Source organism: Amia ocellicauda, chromosome 6, assembly GCF_036373705.1.
Source record: "Amia ocellicauda isolate fAmiCal2 chromosome 6, fAmiCal2.hap1, whole genome shotgun sequence".
Lineage (NCBI taxonomy): Eukaryota > Metazoa > Chordata > Actinopteri > Amiiformes > Amiidae > Amia > Amia ocellicauda.
In genome coordinates, this window is record NC_089855.1 from 48,284,976 (window position 1) to 48,305,247 (window position 20,272).

The 20,272-nt window shown below is 46.1% G+C and overlaps 1 protein-coding gene across 1 annotated transcript; it reads right to left on the reverse strand.

Moving 5' to 3' along the window:
- Positions 1–439: 439 nt before the first annotated feature.
- Positions 440–7,898, reverse strand: hmox1a (heme oxygenase 1a). Its single transcript, XM_066707391.1, has 15 exons — positions 7,772–7,898; positions 7,347–7,405; positions 6,959–7,073; positions 6,403–6,621; positions 5,992–6,270; positions 5,646–5,704; positions 5,280–5,394; positions 4,792–5,010; positions 4,383–4,661; positions 4,037–4,095; positions 3,786–3,900; positions 3,324–3,542; positions 2,944–3,222; positions 1,301–1,418; positions 440–1,137 (listed from the first exon to the last, which is right to left on the reverse strand). The coding sequence occupies exons 2-15, from the start codon at positions 7,394–7,396 to the stop codon at positions 1,004–1,006; spliced, it is 2,259 nt and encodes a 752-aa protein (XP_066563488.1). The 5' UTR covers positions 7,397–7,405; positions 7,772–7,898; the 3' UTR covers positions 440–1,003.
- Positions 7,899–20,272: the final 12,374 nt, after the last annotated feature.

Here is a 20,272-nt window from a genome sequence, read left to right on the forward strand (position 1 = left end):
CAGATGCTCAGTGGGCTTGAGATCAGGTGACTGGGCAGGCCACTGCAGATGCTCAGATGTCCTGTGACATTCAAACGTTGCTCCACTTTTATCAAGGGGCCCAAAGTATGCCATGAAAACACACCCCGCACCCCACACCATCACAGCTCCGCCTGCAGCGTTGATGCCAGGCAGGATGGATCCATGCACTCCTGATGCACGGGAAACTGTTGAGCGTGAAAACCCAGCAGAGTTGGAGGTCTTAACACAATCACACTGGTGTGCCCGGCCCCTACTACCATGCCCCATTCAAAGGCACTGAAATAATTTGTCTCGCCCATTGACACTCTGAATGGCACACATACACAACCCATGTCTCAACTGTGTCAAGTTTAAAAACCCTTCTTTAACCCTTCTCAATGTGTTACACTGTTCCACAGAGATGAGACTGACAACCCTGTCACCAAATCGGCTTTATTTCTTATGAAAATAATACAAAATAGATAATTCTTCTTGTTAACAATATTATACAGTATTTGTTGGAAAATGTTAAATGTTACAAAAATACACGAAGAACCACCCAACTGAGCTGGCAGCAGGTCTGTTTGTCAATTAGGCCCTTTGATAACTCGTTAATTAGATATGACAAACCTGTGTGTGTGTCTCCTGGGTTACACAAGGTTAACTGAGACTAATTAAGCCCAAATTATTGAATCAAATGAGCTCGTTAAGGAACAGGAATTGGAAAGACTAGAACCCCAATCGCAGTGTGTTGCTGTCAGGGCCCAGTCGCCCAGTGTGTAGCAGCAGCTTTTACAATTATTGCAATCATTGACATAGTCTATTGATCACAGACCAAACAAGACACACAAAGCTGACATGTGTAAAATAATACAAACTAAAAGGCACAACCCACAGCAGCACGCAGGGAATGAAGTGTGTGCGACGCTGGCTCGGAGGGAGACATGGTGCTGTCACTGCTGTTGTGGTCACTCCCCTCGCCGCCACCTCGAGCACTGCCTCTTTACAGCATGTACAGCCCCACGGCGAATGCTGCCGCAGCCACGCCCAGCCCCAGGACCAATCGCAGTGCGGGGAAGGTGCCGAGCAAACCTGAGGGGGGCGGGGTCTGCAGCTTCTTCACTCCTGATTGGTTGCCTTAGGAAGAGGGAAAACCAATGGATTGGTTAGTATGTTAAGAGTGACAGGTGTGTATTTTGTGTGTTTCAGTGTTTGTCCACATGTGTATGTGCGTCTGGGTGAGTTTCTGTGACTGTGCTAGAGTGCGTGTGTACAGTGTGTGCGTGTGTGTGTCTCTCACCGTGTGTGTTGCTGCTGGCTCTGTAGCGGATGTGCTGCTCTCTTTCACTCCCTCTCTCACTCTTCACCTCTTTCTGTGCCTCTGCTGATCCCACCATCTTCTCCAGATCCTCAAACAACTGCAGAATACAGACAGTGTTAATATACCACACACACACACACACACACACACACACACAGTGTTAATATACCACACACACACACACACACACACACACACAGAGACAGTGTTAATATACCACACACACACACACAGACAGTGTTAATATACCACACACACACACACACACACATACACACACACACACAGACAGTGTTAATATACCACACACACACACACACACACACACACACACACACAGAGACAGTGTTAATATACCACACACACACACACACAGACAGTGTTAATATACCACACATACACACACACTCACAGACAGTGTTAATATACCACACACACACACACACACACAGTCTTAATATACCACACACACACACACACACACACAGTGTTAATATACCACACACACACACACACACACACACACACACACACACACAGACAGTGTTAATATACCACACACACACACACACACACACACACACACACACACACAGTGTTAATATACCACACACACACACACAGACAGTGTTAATATACCACACACACACACACACAGACAGTGTTAATATACCACACACACACACACACACACTCACAGACAGTGTTAATATACCACACAAACACACACACACACACACACACACACACACAGACAGTGTTAATATACCACACACACACAGACAGTGTTAATATACCACACACACACACTCACAGACAGTGTTAATATACCACACACACACACACACAGACAGTGTTAATATACCACACACACAGTGTTAATATACCACACACACACACATTCACACACAACAGAGTCAGTGTTAATATACCACACACACACTAACACAGACAGTGTTAATATACCACACACACACACACACACACAGACAGTGTTAATATACCACACACACACAGAGACAGTGTTAATATACCACACACACACACACACAGACAGTGTTAATATACCACACACACACACATACACACACACACAGAGTCAGTGTTAATATAACACACACACACAGTCAGTGTTAATATAACACACACACACACAGACAGTGTTAATATACCACACACACACACTCACAGACAGTGTTAATATACCACACACACACACACACACAGACAGTGTTAATATACCACACACACAGTGTTAATATACCACACACACACACACATACACACACAACAGTCAGTGTTAATATACCACACACACACTAACACAGACAGTGTTAATATACCACACACACACACACACAGACAGTGTTAATATACCACACACACACAGAGTCAGTGTTAATATAACACACACACACACACACACACAGAGTCAGTGTTAATATAACACACACACACAGTCAGTGTTAATATAACACACACACACACACAGACAGTGTTAATATACCACACACACACACTAACACACACACACACACAGAGTCAGTGTTAATATAACACACACACACACACACACACACACACACACACACACACAGTGTTAATTTACCGCACTCTCTCACCTCTATGTTCAGTGTGAAGGCAGTGTTGGCCTCCTGAGTGACAGCCTGCTTGTGGGAGGGGCTTAGCTCCAGGCTGTTCATGCGTGATCTGTACAGCTGCTTGAAGCGTGTGGCGTTGGTAACCCCCGGAAACGAGAAGAAATCCAGCCCCGCCCCCTCACCGCCCGGCAGCCCCAGGGCCTTCTGGGCCATCTTGCCCAGCACCTGCCCCCCCGACAGGTCACCAAGATAACGGGTGTAGGAGTGGGCCACCAGCAGCTCGGGGTGGTCCTTCCCCACCTGAGAGACAGAGAGAGAGGTTAGTACACATACAGTGTGTGTCCAGTGCATGTAAAGTGCATGTCCAGTGCATGTCCAGTGTGTGTCCAGTGTGTCTGTACCTCTCGGAGTCTCTGTGCGTATCTCAGCGCGGCGGCGGGGGGCTTGGCGACCCGCTCTCTCCAGCCCGGGCCCAGGTGGTACTGCAGGTCAGCCTCCAGGGCGGCGACCCGGCTCAGCTCGGCTGGGAAGTGGACTGGAGCCACAGAGGGGTGGGACGCGTTCCGATCTAGCTCCTCCTCCAGGGCTGTGTACACAGTGTACAGACAGCACAGCAGCAACTAGAGGCAGAGAGAGAGGGAGAGGGGGATTCACTCAACACGTACTGGACATTACTGTGGACTGAGGCTATCACTGAACGGTGAGAGAGAGACAGACAGAGAGACGGACACAGAGGCACAGAGACACAGAGGCACAGAGACAGAGACACAGAGAGTGAGACACAGAGGCACAGAGAGTGAGACAGACATATCGGTGGTGGATCGATGTACGGATGGGCTGATCAGTTTTCGGTCGGCTGGTACCTTGTGCTCGGGCAGGGTGATCTGGCCCTTCTGGAAGCGCAGCATCAGCGCTGTGTTCTCTGCGCGCTCGTGAGCCTGGCGGGTCGCTCCCTTGATCAGCTCCGACAGGTCCACACTGGTACAGAGAGAGAAGGAGATTCATTTTAAACAGAGTGTCAGATTGTCAGTGTGTCAGAGTGTCAGAGTGCAACAGTGCCAGCCTATCAGAGTGTTAGTGTGTCAGTGTCAGTGTGTCAGTGTGTCAGTAGTACCTGTCTGTGGTGTCCTGGCCCTGCGCTGATCTCACCATCTTCTCCAGCTCCTCAAACAGCTGCAGGACACAGATAGTTTTAATATACCACACAGTCAGTGTTAATATACCACACACACACACACACACACACACACACACACACACACAGTGTTAATATACCACACACACACACTAACACACACACACACACACACACACACACACACACACACAGTCAGTGTTAATATACCACACACACACAATAACACACACACACACACACACACACACACACACACACACACAGAGTCAGTGTTAATATAACACACACACACACACAGTGTTAATTTACCGCACTCTCTCACCTCTATGTTCAGTGTGAAGGCAGTGTTGGCCTCCTGAGTGACAGCCTGCTTGTGGGCGGGGCTTAGCTCCAGGCTGTTCATGCGTGATCTGTACAGCTGCTTGAAGCGTGTGGCGTTGGTAACCCCCGGAAACGAGAAGAAATCCAGCCCCGCCCCCTCACCGCCCGGCAGCCCCAGGGCCTTCTGGGCCATCTTGCCCAGCACCTGCCCCCCCGACAGGTCACCAAGATAACGGGTGTAGGAGTGGGCCACCAGCAGCTCGGGGTGGTCCTTCCCCACCTGAGAGACAGAGAGAGAGGTTAGTACACATACAGTGTGTGTCCAGTGCATGTAAAGTGCATGTCCAGTGGGTGTCCAGTGTGTGTCCAGTGCGTGTCCAGTGTGTCCAGTGTGTCCAGTGTGTCTGTACCTCTCGTAGTCTCTGTGCGTATCTCAGCGCGGCGGCGGGGGGCTTGGCGACCCGCTCTCTCCAGCCCGGGCCCAGGTGGTACTGCAGGTCAGCCTCCAGGGCGGCGACCCGGCTCAGCTCGGCTGGGAAGTGGACTGGAGCCACAGAGGGGTGGGACGCGTTCCGATCTAGCTCCTCCTCCAGGGCTGTGTACACAGTGTACAGACAGCACAGCAGCAACTAGAGGCAGAGAGAGAGGGAGAGGGGGATTCACTCAACACGTACTGGACATTACTGTGGACTGAGGCTATCACTGAACGGAGAGAGAGACAGACACAGAGTGAGACACAGAGGCACAGAGACACAGAGAGTGAGACACAGAGGCACAGAGACAGAGAGAGTGAGACAGAGACACAGAGAGTGAGACACAGAGGCACAGAGAGTGAGACAGACAGATCGGTGGTATATCGATGGACGGATGGGCTGATCAGTTTTCGGTCGGCTGGTACCTTGTGCTCGGGCAGGGTGATCTGGCCCTTCTGGAAGCGCAGCATCAGCGCTGTGTTCTCTGCGCGCTCGTGAGCCTGGCGGGTCGCTCCCTTGATCAGCTCCGACAGGTCCACACTGGTACAGAGAGAGAGGGAGATTCATTTTAAACAGAGTGTCAGATTGTCAGTGTGTCAGAGTGTCAGAGTGCAACAGTGTCAACCTATTAGAGTGTTAGTGTGTCAGAGTGTTAGAGAGCTAAATGCCATACTACTAGGGTTTCAGAGTATCAGTGCCAGTGTGTCAGAGTGTCAGAGTGCAACAGTGCCAGCCTATCAGAGTGTTAGTGTGTCAGTGTCAGTGTCAGTGTGTCAGTGTGTCAGTAGTACCTGTCTGTGGTGTCCTGGCCCTGCGCTGATCTCACCATCTTCTCCAGCTCCTCAAACAGCTGCAGGACACAGATAGTTTTAATATACCACACAGTCAGTGTTAATATACCACACACACACACACACACACACACACACACACACACACACAGTGTTAATATACCACACACACACACTAACACACACACACACACACACACACACACACACACACACAGTCAGTGTTAATATACCACACACACACACACACACACACACACACACAGAGTCAGTGTTAATATAACACACACACACACACACACACACACACACACACACACAGTGTTAATTTACCGCACTCTCTCACCTCTATGTTCAGTGTGAAGGCAGTGTTGGCCTCCTGAGTGACAGCCTGCTTGTGGGCGGGGCTTAGCTCCAGGCTGTTCATGCGTGATCTGTACAGCTGCTTGAAGCGTGTGGCGTTGGTAACCCCCGGAAACGAGAAGAAATCCAGCCCCGCCCCCTCACCGCCCGGCAGCCCCAGGGCCTTCTGGGCCATCTTGCCCAGCACCTGCCCCCCCGACAGGTCACCAAGATAACGGGTGTAGGAGTGGGCCACCAGCAGCTCGGGGTGGTCCTTCCCCACCTGAGAGACAGAGAGAGAGGTTAGTACACATACAGTGTGTGTCCAGTGCATGTAAAGTGCATGTCCAGTGCGTGTCCAGTGTGTGTCCAGTGCGTGTCCAGTGCGTGTCCAGTGTGTCCAGTGTGTCTGTACCTCTCGGAGTCTCTGTGCGTATCTCAGCGCGGCGGCGGGGGGCTTGGCGACCCGCTCTCTCCAGCCCAGGCCCAGGTGGTACTGCAGGTCAGCCTCCAGGGCGGCGACCCGGCTCAGCTCGGCTGGGAAGTGGACTGGAGCCACAGAGGGGTGGGACGCGTTCCGATCTAGCTCCTCCTCCAGGGCTGTGTACACAGTGTACAGACAGCACAGCAGCAACTAGAGGCAGAGAGAGAGGGAGAGGGGGATTCACTCAACACGTACTGGACATTACTGTGGACTGAGGCTATCACTGAACGGAGAGAGAGACAGACAGAGAGACGGACACAGAGGCACAGAGACACAGAGGCACAGAGAGTGAGACAGAGACACAGAGACAGACACAGAGTGAGACACAGAGGCACAGAGACACAGAGAGTGAGACACAGAGGCACAGAGACAGAGAGAGTGAGACAGAGACACAGAGAGTGAGACACAGAGGCACAGAGAGTGAGACAGACAGATCGGTGGTATATCGATGGACGGATGGGCTGATCAGTTTTCGGTCGGCTGGTACCTTGTGCTCGGGCAGGGTGATCTGGCCCTTCTGGAAGCGCAGCATCAGCGCTGTGTTCTCTGCGCGCTCGTGAGCCTGGCGGGTCGCTCCCTTGATCAGCTCCGACAGGTCCACACTGGTACAGAGAGGGAGGGAGATTCATTTTGAACTCATTCACAGATTTACTGAATCTTATTTATTGCTTGTTTTTTAAGAAATGTTATTAGTATTTATGACCTATTCTTTGTTAATGTATTTGTGTTTTACACATGCATTGGCACGATCAAGGAAAGATGTCATGCCAGTGAAGCGTGTTCGACTGAGTGAAGGAGAGACAGAGAGAGAGAGAGGGAGGAGGGGTCATTACACAGTTAGTCAGAGTGTCAGAGTGTCAGAGTGTCAGTAGTACCTGTCTGTGGTGTCCTGGCTCTGTTTCTCTCTGTGGTTCTGGGTGTCCATGGCTGTAACCTGCAGAAAGGGGAGTGTCGGTCAACTGTACAATATCACAGATACGGCACAGCACATTACAACACAGCCCTGATACAGCATAGCACAGCAGAGCACAATACAACACATCACAGCACAGCACAGCACAGCACAGCACAGGTACAGCACTGCACAGCACTGCACAGCAGAATACAACACAGCACAGCACAGATACAGCACAGCACAATACAACAGCCCTGATAAAAGCACAGCACAATACAACACAACACAGATACATCACAGATACGGCACAGTACACTGCAGTGCAGCACAGCACAGCACAGCACACCCAGTCCAGCACACCACAGTGCAGTGCAGTGATTAGGAGAGTGGAGACAGGGCTCTTACCTCGGTGTCTCAGTCAGGAGATCTCTGTGGGTCTGAAGGCGGCTCTGTCTCTGTCTGTGTCTCTCTGGTGCTTTTCGCTCTCTGTGTCTGTGTTGTGTCTCGCTTTCTCTTTATATCAATCACAGAGAGTGGGGGGGTGGGGAGGTGGAGAGAGAAAACAGGAAGTGGGAGTGAGAGGAACTGAGAGAGTACACCCACACGCTGACCCCCCCCCCCCCCCGACACACACACACACACACACACACACATTATCACAGTACAATCACAGGAAAAAAACAGAGCGGAGAAAGAAAGAAAGAGAGAGAGACCAAGGGTATGAGAAGTAACCAGGATTCTTACAGTGCTGGCACAGATTGGAGAGAGAGAGAGAGAGAGAGAGGGAGGGAGGGAGGGAGGGAGGGAGGGAGGGAGTGCTGAGTCAAGGTTTGAGGCTGCTGTGGAAAACTCCGAGTCATGTTTTCACCCCCCTCTCCCTCTCCCTCGGTCACATGTCGTCTCCGCTGTTTTCCTTGCTGACTCAAAATCAAAGTCTGTCTTCCTGTCCTCACACACAAGCCCCGTCCCCCTCTCCCTCCCTCCACTCAGGAAAAGTGCAGAGTCACGTTACGCCCCTCTCTGCCCCCTGGCTCTGTTCCACGGGTTCCAGCAGATAAGCCATCTCTGGACTGCCTCTCTCCCTGGTTACTGTTTACCCTCCTTGCCCAGTGTGTTTGCCCAGCGCCGGCAGAGAGAGAGAACCCCAGCTCACAGCGCTGTGCTGAGTTGTAGCATTGTGTTCCTTCTCTACTGCAGTGTGCTGTGCTGTACTGTAGTGTGCTGTGCTGTACAGTAGTGTAGTGTGCTGTGCTGTACTGTAGTGTGCTGTGCTGTGGTGTACAGCAGTGTAGTGTGCTGTGCTGTACTGTAGTGTAGTGTGCTGTGGTGTACTGTACTGTAGTGTAGTGTGCTGTGCTGTACTGTACTGTAGTGTAGTGTGCTGTGCTGTACTGTACTGTAGTGTAGTGTGCTGTGCTGTACTGTACAGCAGTGTAGTGTGCTGTGCTGTACTGTAGTGTAGTGTGCTGTGCTGTGCTGTACAGCAGTGTAGTGTGCTGTGCTGTACTGTAGTGTAGTGTGCTGTGCTGTACAGCAGTGTAGTGTGGTGTGGTGTACTGTACTGTACTGTAGTGTGCTGTGCTGTACTGTACTGTAGTGTGCTGTGCTGTACTGTAGTGTAGTGTGCTGTGCTGTACAGCAGTGTAGTGTGGTGTGGTGTACTGTACTGTACTGTAGTGTGCTGTGCTGTACTGTACTGTAGTGTGCTGTGCTGTACTGTAGTGTAGTGTGCTGTGCTGTACAGCAGTGTAGTGTGCTGTGGTGTACTGTACTGTACTGTAGTGTGCTGTGCTGTACTGTACTGCAGGGTAGTGTGCTGTGCTGTACTGTAGTGTAGTGTGCTGTGCTGTACAGCAGTGTAGTGTGCTGTGGTGTACTGTACTGCAGGGTAGTGTGCTGTGCTGTACTGTAGTGTAGTGTGCTGTGCTGTACAGCAGTGTAGTGTGCTGTGGTGTACTGTACTGTACTGTAGTGTGCTGTGCTGTACTGTACTGCAGGGTAGTGTGCTGTGCTGTACTGTAGTGTAGTGTGCTGTGCTGTACAGCAGTGTAGTGTGCTGTGGTGTACTGTAGTGTAGTGTGCTGTGCTGTACAGCAGTGTAGTGTGCTGTGGTGTACTGTAGTGTAGTGTGCTGTGCTGTACTGTACTGTACTGTAGTGTGCTGTGCTGTACTGTAGTGTGCTGTGCTGTACTGTAGTGTAGTGTGCTGTGCTGTACAGCAGTGTAGTGTGCTGTGGTGTACTGTACTGTACTGTAGTGTGCTGTGCTGTACTGTACTGCAGGGTAGTGTGCTGTGCTGTACTGTAGTGTAGTGTGCTGTGCTGTACAGCAGTGTAGTGTGCTGTGCTGTACTGTAGTGTATTGTGCTGTGCTGTACTGTAGTGTATTGTGCTGTGCTGTGCTGTACTGTAGTGTAGTGTGCTGTGCTGTACAGCAGTGTAGTGTGCTGTGGTGTACTGTAGTGTGCTGTGCTGTACTGTACTGTAGTGTGCTGTGCTGTACAGCAGTGTAGTGTGCTGTGCTGTACTGTAGTGTGCTGTGCTGTGCTGTACAGCAGTGTAGTGTGCTGTGCTGTACTGTAGTGTAGTGTGCTGTGGTGTACTGTAGTGTAGTGTGCTGTGCTGTACAGCAGTGTAGTGTGCTGTGCTGTACTGTAGTGTGCTGTGCTGTGCTGTACAGCAGTGTAGTGTGCTGTGCTGTACTGTAGTGTAGTGTGCTGTGGTGTACTGTAGTGTAGTGTGCTGTACTGTACTGCAGGGTAGTGTGCTGTGGTGTACTGTAGTGTACTGTAGTGTGCTGTGCTGTACTGTACTGTAGTGTGCTGTGCTGTACTGTAGTGTAGTGTGCTGTGCTGTACTGTAGTGTGCTGTGCTGTACTGTAGTGTAGTGTGCTGTGCTGTACTGTAGTGTGCTGTGCTGTGCTGTACAGCAGTGTAGTGTGCTGTGCTGTGCTGTACTGTAGTGTAGTGTGCTGTGGTGTACAGCAGTGTAGTGTGCTGTGGTGTACTGTACTGTACTGTAGTGTGCTGTGGTGTACTGTAGTGTAGTGTGCTGTGGTGTAGTGTGCTGTGGTGTACTGTACTGCAGTGTAGTGTGCTGTGCTGTACTGTAGTGTAGTGTGCTGTGGTGTACAGCAGTGTAGTGTGCTGTGGTGTACTGTACTGTACTGTAGTGTGCTGTGGTGTACTGTAGTGTAGTGTGCTGTGGTGTAGTGTGCTGTGGTGTACTGTACTGCAGGGTAGTGTGCTGTGCTGTACTGTAGTGTAGTGTGCTGTGCTGTACAGCAGTGTAGTGTGCTGTGGTGTACTGTACTGCAGGGTAGTGTGCTGTGCTGTACTGTAGTGTAGTGTGCTGTGCTGTACTGTAGTGTGCTGTGCTGTACTGTAGTGTGCTGTGCTGTACTGTAGTGTAGTGTGCTGTGCTGTACTGTAGTGTAGTGTGCTGTGCTGTACTGTAGTGTGCTGTGCTGTACAGCAGTGTAGTGTGCTGTGGTGTACTGTACTGTACTGTAGTGTGCTGTGCTGTACTGTACTGCAGGGTAGTGTGCTGTGGTGTACTGTACTGTACTGTAGTGTGCTGTGCTGTACTGTACTGTAGTGTGCTGTGCTGTACTGTAGTGTAGTGTGCTGTGGTGTAGTGTGCTGTGGTGTACTGTACTGCAGGGTAGTGTGCTGTGCTGTACTGTAGTGTAGTGTGCTGTGCTGTACAGCAGTGTAGTGTGCTGTGGTGTACTGTACTGCAGGGTAGTGTGCTGTGCTGTACTGTAGTGTAGTGTGCTGTGCTGTACAGCAGTGTAGTGTGCTGTGGTGTACTGTACTGTACTGTAGTGTGCTGTGCTGTACTGTACTGCAGGGTAGTGTGCTGTGCTGTACTGTAGTGTAGTGTGCTGTGCTGTACAGCAGTGTAGTGTGCTGTGCTGTACTGTAGTGTGCTGTGCTGTGCTGTACAGCAGTGTAGTGTGCTGTGCTGTACTGTACTGCAGGGTAGTGTGCTGTGCTGTACTGTAGTGTAGTGTGCTGTGCTGTACAGCAGTGTAGTGTGCTGTGGTGTACTGTAGTGTAGTGTGCTGTGCTGTACAGCAGTGTAGTGTGCTGTGGTGTACTGTAGTGTAGTGTGCTGTGCTGTACTGTACTGTACTGTAGTGTGCTGTGCTGTACTGTAGTGTGCTGTGCTGTACTGTAGTGTAGTGTGCTGTGCTGTACAGCAGTGTAGTGTGCTGTGGTGTACTGTACTGTACTGTAGTGTGCTGTGCTGTGCTGTACAGCAGTGTAGTGTGCTGTGCTGTACTGTAGTGTATTGTGCTGTGCTGTACTGTAGTGTATTGTGCTGTGCTGTGCTGTACTGTAGTGTAGTGTGCTGTGCTGTACAGTAGTGTAGTGTGCTGTGCTGTACTGTAGTGTGCTGTGCTGTGCTGTACAGCAGTGTAGTGTGCTGTGCTGTACTGTAGTGTAGTGTGCTGTGGTGTACTGTAGTGTAGTGTGCTGTGCTGTACAGCAGTGTAGTGTGCTGTGCTGTACTGTAGTGTGCTGTGCTGTGCTGTACAGCAGTGTAGTGTGCTGTGCTGTACTGTAGTGTAGTGTGCTGTGCTGTACAGCAGTGTAGTGTGCTGTGGTGTACAGCAGTGTAGTGTGCTGTGGTGTACTGTACTGTACTGTAGTGTGCTGTGCTGTACTGTAGTGTAGTGTGCTGTGGTGTAGTGTAGTGTGCTGTGCTGTACTGCAGGGTAGTGTGCTTTGCTATACTGCAATGTAGTGTGGTATACTGTACTGCAGTCTAGTGTGCTATACTGCAGTGTTGTGTGTGTATATTATGGTGTACTGCAATACATAATAATAATAATAATAATAATAATAATAATAATAATAATAATAATAATAATAATAATACATTATATATGTAAAGTATATAATTTATATATGTACACTACTATGTTCCATATGTGTTGTGTTCCATGTCAAATATATGTTCCTCCTACTTATACTGTCATAGTAAATTACATATTCATATAAGCAAACTTATATAAATCATATATGCACAGTAGTATACACTCACCTAAAGGATTATTAGGAACACCTGTTCAATTTCTCATTAATGCAATTATCTAACCAACCAATCACATGGCAGTTGCTTCAATGCATTTAGGGGTGTGGTCCTGGTCATGACAATCTCCTGAACTCCAAACTGGATGTCTGAATGGGAAAGAAAGGTGATTTAAGCAATTTTGAGCGTGGCATGGTTGTTGGTGCCAGACGGGCCGGTCTGAGTATTTCACAATCTGCTCAGTTACTGGGATTTTCACACACAACCATTTCTAGGGTTTACAAAGAATGGTGTGAAAAGGGAAAAACATCCAGTATGCGGCAGTCCTGTGGGCGAAAATGCCTTGTTGATGCTAGAGGTCAGAGGAGAATGGGCCGACTGATTCAAGCTGATAGAAGAGCAACTTTGACTGAAATAACCACTCGTTACAACCGAGGTATGCAGCAAAGCATTTGTGAAGCCACAACACGTACAACCTTGAGGCGGATGGGCTACAACAGCAGAAGACCCCACCGGGTACCACTCATCTCCACTACAAATAGGAAAAAGAGGCTACAATTTGCACAAGCTCACCAAAATTGGACAGTTGAAGACTGGAAAAATGTTGCCTGGTCTGATGAGTCTCGATTTCTGTTGAGACATTCAGATGGTAGAGTCAGAATTTGGCGTAAACAGAATGAGAACATGGATCCATCATGCCTTGTTACCACTGTGCAGGCTGGTGGTGGTGGTGTAATGGTGTGGGGGATGTTTTCTTGGCACACTTTAGGCCCCTTAGTGCCAATTGGGCATCGTTTAAATGCCACGGCCTACCTGAGCATTGTTTCTGACCATGTCCATCCCTTTATGACCACCATGTACCCATCCTCTGATGGCTACTTCCAGCAGGATAATGCACCATGTCACAAAGGTCGAATCATTTCAAATTGGTTTCTTGAACATGACAATGAGTTCACTGTACTAAACTGGCCCCCACAGTCACCAGATCTCAACCCAATAGAGCATCTTTGGGATGTGGTGGAACGGGAGCTTCGTGCCCTGGATGTGCATCCCACAAATCTCCATCAACTGCAAGATGCTATCCTATCAATATGGGCCAACATTTCTAAAGAATGCTTTCAGCACCTTGTTGAATCAATGCCACGTAGAATTAAGGCAGTTCTGAAGGCGAAAGGGAGTCAAACACAGTATTAGTATGGTGTTCCTAATAATCCTTTAGGTGAGTGTATACTGCACATTTTCACATCAATTCACATGCATTACAATTATTAACCCGTTTTATTTGTGAGACCTTTAATTAAAAATCAGCACAGACACAGAGATTCCAGCAAAATGTTGACTTTGCTAATGACAATGAAATTGACAAATCTGTACTTTAGACTAGACGTACTTGTTGAAAAGTAGCTCACCTTTCCATTGTGAGTTTTATTTTGCCATGAACGGGTGGGTTCCATGTTTTTAACACTCTTAACTATTTCACAATGTTTATTTAAGATTATTATAAAGGTTACTGTAGTATTATAAATGTTTTTCTCAACATTTTAACACACACAGTCTGTTTTCCTTTATCAGAACTCACACATTATACAAATACAGCCCTGCATGCTTAACATTTTCTACTAAAAAGCTTTCAGGACTGAAGTATTACCTCTTGTTTACAGTTTCTAAGCGTTCATACCTCTAACATAAGTAAACATCATTCAGATGGGAGTTCAAGTAATAGTAGATAACTAAGATCATGAAAATGATACAGTAAAACCACTGTGTGATTCAGTGTATTTGTAATGTTTATGTTTTTTGCTGGTTTATAGTGCTGCCCCCAGTCATTGCTCTTCAGGAATAAGATGCACAGTCTTTGATCTTAAAACAAATGAATACAGGTATTTGACTTGGATGGAATATTTTTATAAGAAACATACTTGTTCCATTGTAAGAACATTATGGAGCTCTGTGTCATATACATGTGAACATAAAAAACTATGTCTTATAATGCATGTCACATTTTGTCTTACATATGAAGACTATAATTTGTGTATGTTAAATTCAGAACATATATATTTCATACAGGTTTCATACTTGACCTATAAAAGTCATGTGTTTTTTTAATATATTTTTCCATATGGGAGAGTACTTCTGTATATTATTATTATTATTATTATTATTATTATTATTATTATTATTATTGACTGTTTTATTGTCTTACACTATGTCTGGCTTTAACTGTTTGTTTTGTTGTAAAGTGCTTTGGGGTGTTTGTGCCCAAATAGTGTTATATAGAATAGATTGCTATTATTAAATATAAATATATTTTAATGCATTATTGCTGGCACAGATTGGAGAGAGAGAGTGAGAGAGTGAGAGAGTGAGGGAGGGAGGGAGGGAGGGAGTGCTGAGTCAAGGTTTGAGGCTGCTGTGCAAAACTCCGAGTCATGTTTTCACCCCCCTCTCCCTCTCCCTCGGTCACATGTCGTCTCCGCTGTTTTCCTTGCTGACTCAAAATCAAAGTCTGTCTTCCTGTCCTCACACACAAGCCCCGTCCCCCTCTCCCTCCCTCCACTCAGGAAAAGTGCAGAGTCACGTTACGCCCCTCTCTGCCCCCTGGCTCTGTTCCACGGGTTCCAGCAGATAAGCCATCTCTGGACTGCCTCTCTCCCTGGTTACTGTTTACCCTCCTTGCCCAGTGTGTTTGCCCAGCGCCGGCAGAGAGAGAGAGCCCCAGCTCACGGGGCTATAATACATTACAGTGTACTTCTGTATATTGTATTACATTTTTTCTCAATTGATATGACACATTCCTCCAAACCAAGGTCCATGTTTTCAAAACAGTTAACACAGCCACCTAAACCCTTGATATAGTAAGCAAAACTAACAGTAACTTTTTGCTTGTTTTCACACAAATTACAATAATGCACAGACAATTGTTCCAAACACAACAAACTAAACTCTACATAAAGTTCAACTTACAGTTCAATTTTACGTTCAGTTTGCCATCTTGTCAAATTCATATGGCATGTGCTCAGTTGCCATCATACTGACGTCAGCTGGGTTAGTAAAGCACACAAAACAGGAAGTGCAACTTGCTAAATTGTTCACACAGCAATCAGCGCTTCGCTATGTAGAAAATAAGTCGCCTATGAAAATCCTAGAGCCTGAACAAACAATGGAGGAGTCTGGAGAAAGAGTTAGAAGACGAGGTGTAAGAATGAGAGGAGCTAGAGTAGGTGGGGAAGGATGAGGAGAGGGAAGAGGGAGAGGGAGGGGGAGGAGGTAGAAATATTTGAGTGACTAGAAGAGGAGGAGGAGAGGGGAGAGGAAGAGGGCACAGAACAAGGATCTCAAATGAGTTGAGAGCAACTCTAATTGACCATGTCATCAGCCATTGATTGGTCAGCATGCCACGGTCAATGTCCTGGTCAACACGGAGGCAACATTACCATCTGTGCTGCAAGCTCATTGAATGAGGTCGCGGCCCACAATGTTGTCTTGGGACCATACAAGACAGAAAGACTCCTCAATGACTCCCTCATTCCACAAGAAGAACAAGGCCTGGAACAACCAGAATGGATGCGGTCTGTGGTGGTTTGGGACAATGTTCAATTTCACCATTCAGCACTGTGATGGTGTTCCTTCCACCATACTCTCCATTTCTAAACCTAGTCGAGGAGTTATTTTCCTCCTGGAGATGGAAGGCAGGGTGCGAACTATTGGGGAGCCAGGGGGAGCTTGGCTCCTCTTAATAAGACATGAGCTCCCCTGAAAACATGATTTGTGACATTATGGGGGTCTCTAAAATATTGACAATATGCTAATTTTGCCATGCATTTCTATTTTTCTGTATCTTCATCATAATGGATTATGCTTAAAATTAGGCTATTATTGATGTATGATTTATGCACGAGGGTGATTAATCGCTAATTCACTTTAATAAAGATACCGGCATGCATGCTATTCTTGTCATCACTATCGAAGCGTGGAAGCTGTTTTTAACAGAAAAAACATATTTAGTCCCACTCAGTCTGGGTGCTGAATAGCCATTATTCATTTATTATCTGTTTTTATGTATAAATAAAGATGTCTAAAAGAAAACAAGGAAGCCTACTGACAAATTTTGGATTCACCAAACAAACCCACAAACGCCCATGGTGACAACTCAGGACATGCCGACAGAAGAAGCTGGCGATGCGGGAAACAGCTCGACAGAGGAAGAGGCCGATGACGATGCAAACCCTACCTATTTTACTATCTATAAACTATTTTATATACGATTGTATATCTATTTTACCTATTTTATCTATTTTATCTAGATACTTTACCTGTCTGTGTCTTATTTGTGCCGATTAACTATAAAGTATAGTACATCACTCCGGAGAATACACTGTGCCCTGCTTTAGTTGTCCGTATTGTATCATACTGGGATGTTTGGTTGACATGGTTATTCATTGATTATTATTATTATATATCAGATGTGCTGCCATAAAGCAAGTAGACCTACATGCTAGTTGCAGCTATGAATGTTTCATTGCAACAAGAGTCACACACAGTCAAGTCCTCTAACCACCCCCATAAGAATGTGAGCTCCCCCGAAAGCCATGGTAAAGTTCTCACCCTGATGGAAGGTATATGAACACAACCCACATGACAGGGTAACTCTTCTGCAGGCCATGGAGGAGGCCTGTGGAGACAGAGAGGCAAATGCATGCCAGGGATGGATACAACATGATGCATGGCTCGAGAAAACACACATTGGGATGTTGATGAAATACTCTGTCCTGACAGACATGAAAGGCTGGATGAATACATTCATTGGTTACAACAGTAAACATGTTTGTGGTTGACTTTTACACTTTCTCTCGGTTGCTTGAGCACATTTGTCCAAACAGAATGAACTTTTTCAAAACAATGAACACGCACTCCAAACACTTTTGGCCAAAATGACACAAATCCTTTGGAAAATGCACTCAGACTCTCAAAACAGCAAATACACAAAATCAAATCAGTCTATGAAAACAGTACCGTTTGTCATCTAATGTAAAGCTCTTTCCATCAGCCACAATAAACACTGACTATGAGCATCACTGTGACACGGTCAGCCCTGTACTGCTCTCTGTCTTCTGCTTGTGTGTAAAATACAGTAAATAGCAAACATTTCACCCCAGCAGGAGCTGAACTCATGATATCTGAGTGACTCACATCAAGACCAGAGTAGGAACTCTTTCACTCAACAGTGAAAAATACTTTGACAGAAGATTTTACTATATTTAGTTACAGGAATGTTCTTGATACATTGAATGAAGCTGGAAATACTTTACAGTGAATATAAATCAAGTCCTCTGAAGATACTCAAAAAACAAAAACACATTAGTTTTTTACAGTTTTGGTTACACGCATGTCTCAGTACTGAGTTCACTTTTTCAAAACTCTTCACACAGTTCTCTTTACCAAACATGCAGCCTGGCACAGCAGTACAAAGCACTACAACTACCAAAACACTTCATACATGTCTCAAAATCAACTCATTCTAGTGTAACAGTAGCACAAGTTCTCTCCCAACAAAAACCCTTTGTCACTCATAACACAATGACCTAAAACAGTAACAACGGGCAGCATTACAAGATCATTTTGCCTTTGAAGTATCTTTGATATTTTACATGAACCAACATTCTTTACAAAACAAGAATGTACTCTGTAATGACTGCAGTGCTCACCTGTACAGACTGGAGTCTCACCTCCTTCACTCTCACTGTTCCTGTCAAAGGTACCTGCACAGCTGTTTCATCCTTAGTGTCCATTCAAGACCTGGTCAGCAGGGGCCAGACTGACGCTCTGTGCATTGTGATATATTTGATGTTCTTGTACACTACCGGTCAAAAGATTTAGAACACTTACATTTTTCCAGTTTTTATTGAAATTTACCCAGTTTAATGTCTCAATGTGCTCTAAAATTAAAGCATCGAACAAATAAACAATTGGAGATAAAAGAAGAAATCAGGGAATAATTTTGTTAAACAAAATATTTAATATACTGGATTAATTGTTAGGTTGTTCTGAACAAAACAAGCCTATTTGCAAATAAATCTGATTGAAACTGATGGTCACTTACCTATTCCCATTCCTGGATACTTTAATTATTGATGCCACAGTTGACTTGCCTATATTGGGCTGCACCTCTGCCCAGCCTATTGCATTGAAAGGCCATGGGCTCGTGGTTGTGGTGCCTCTTTCTCTGTTTTGTCTTTGTCTTCTTTCTCCATTTTATGCCAACAACAACTCACTGTTATATATAATTATAGAACGATCGCTGATTGAACTATTGAGCAGTGAGGATTTGCACATGTGCAGTAGAGATTCACACTCGTGGGACTGTGTGTTATTGACTGTGAACAGATGATCTCATTTTGTTTGACAAGACTTATTCAATTGATTTTTGTGTCTTGTGTAGTGAGTTGTGTTTACTGCTTTGCACAAATGTGTTTGGCATTTGTATTTTGTGTGAAAGCAACCATACATGACCTGCTGTTTGATAAAAATGTATCCTGTTCTGCTCATCTAGGTTATGGTGTTGGTCACGTGGACCACAGCTTCATTCACGTTGACTTAGCAAACGAGAAAAACTGTAAAGTAAATTGCGATTTCTTGTCTTCATCAATACTTCTGCCTTCTTAGAGTAACATATGTATCACATAGACAAACATGTTAACATTTCAGCTGTTCCAAATGATAAGTGACTGTTGCATTACTCTTAATGCATAGTTTTATGGAAACTGACGAACAATATTCCATGTTTCGATCATGAAAGTTTCAGGATAATGAGATCCATTGACACCAATAACCAAGGAACATGAACCAGTTGGACAACATTATCTATTGATGTAATATTTCATCATCATTCTTTATGAGACACTGTTTCTATGGTCCAATGTAGCACTTTTCCACACCATGTTTTCAGATTTGACATTACTGTATGTATGCAGGCCCTTGTAATTGCTTTTCCAATACTGCCAACTCGTTACTGATGATTAATTTCACATTGTGGTACGAGTATAAAGTGAAAGGAGTGCTATCCACCTCAACAACACAGCGATAACATGGAGCCGGCAGGTGATCCAGGTCACAATAGAGGTCAAGCAGTGGGAGGAGGAAGACGAGAAAGACGTGGTGGTCAAAGGAATGGCAGGGGACAAGCACCCCCTCTGAGAGGTGGTCGTGGGCCTCGTCATAGAGGAGGGCTTAGGCCTCACCAGAGAGGCAGCCATGGGCCTCATTTGAGAGGTGTCGGGGAACGTGGTAGAGGACAAGGCCACAGACCAAGACAGTTCAGATTTTGATCAATGATTCCACTGTGTCTGTAGTATTCTCTCTACTAGTCCTTTTACAGTGATGTATTATGTGTAGTACCATAATGAAACATGTATCACATGTATTATATGGTGGTTCCCATATAAACACTTCAAAAGTGTTAAATTGAATACTCATGGTGTTCAAACATTCAAATTTGCTGTGCGAGCTCATAATTATATAATTGAGCCTTATATTGCATTGGTAGTTCAATTAAGGAATCAATTAAGTGTAGCAGAGTGGAAATTAACCCTAAAGAATGTATATGACTTTCACCACAATTCTGTTTCTATATTTGTATGTGTATTATTTCGTTATTGAAGTACTTTACAGGGGTGTTAGGAGAGCTCTAGTGGTTAGAAACGGCAGCTGTCAGTATAACTTCCTGTTTTCAACAGAAGTACCTCTGATACCTTCCATTAAAGTGTGTCGATAGGTAGTTCTTATAGTATAGTAATATAGTTTTATGAATAAAATATCCCGTTTCACCTCAAAAACTAAGATTACAGTCAATGTAATATGACATTTTAT

Bases quoted from the DNA above. Each gene is read 5' to 3' on its own strand.
- hmox1a (XM_066707391.1), bottom strand. From the start codon at position 7,396: ATGGACACCCAGAACCACAGAGAGAAACAGAGCCAGGACACCACAGAC. The intron at 6,622-6,958 runs GTACCAGCCGAC...CTCTGCCTCTAG, and splicing joins TCACCCTGCCCGAGCACAAG to TTGCTGCTGTGCTGTCTGTA. The intron at 1,138-1,300 runs GTGAGAGACACA...CCTCTTCCTAAG, and splicing joins AGCCAGCAGCAACACACACG to GCAACCAATCAGGAGTGAAG.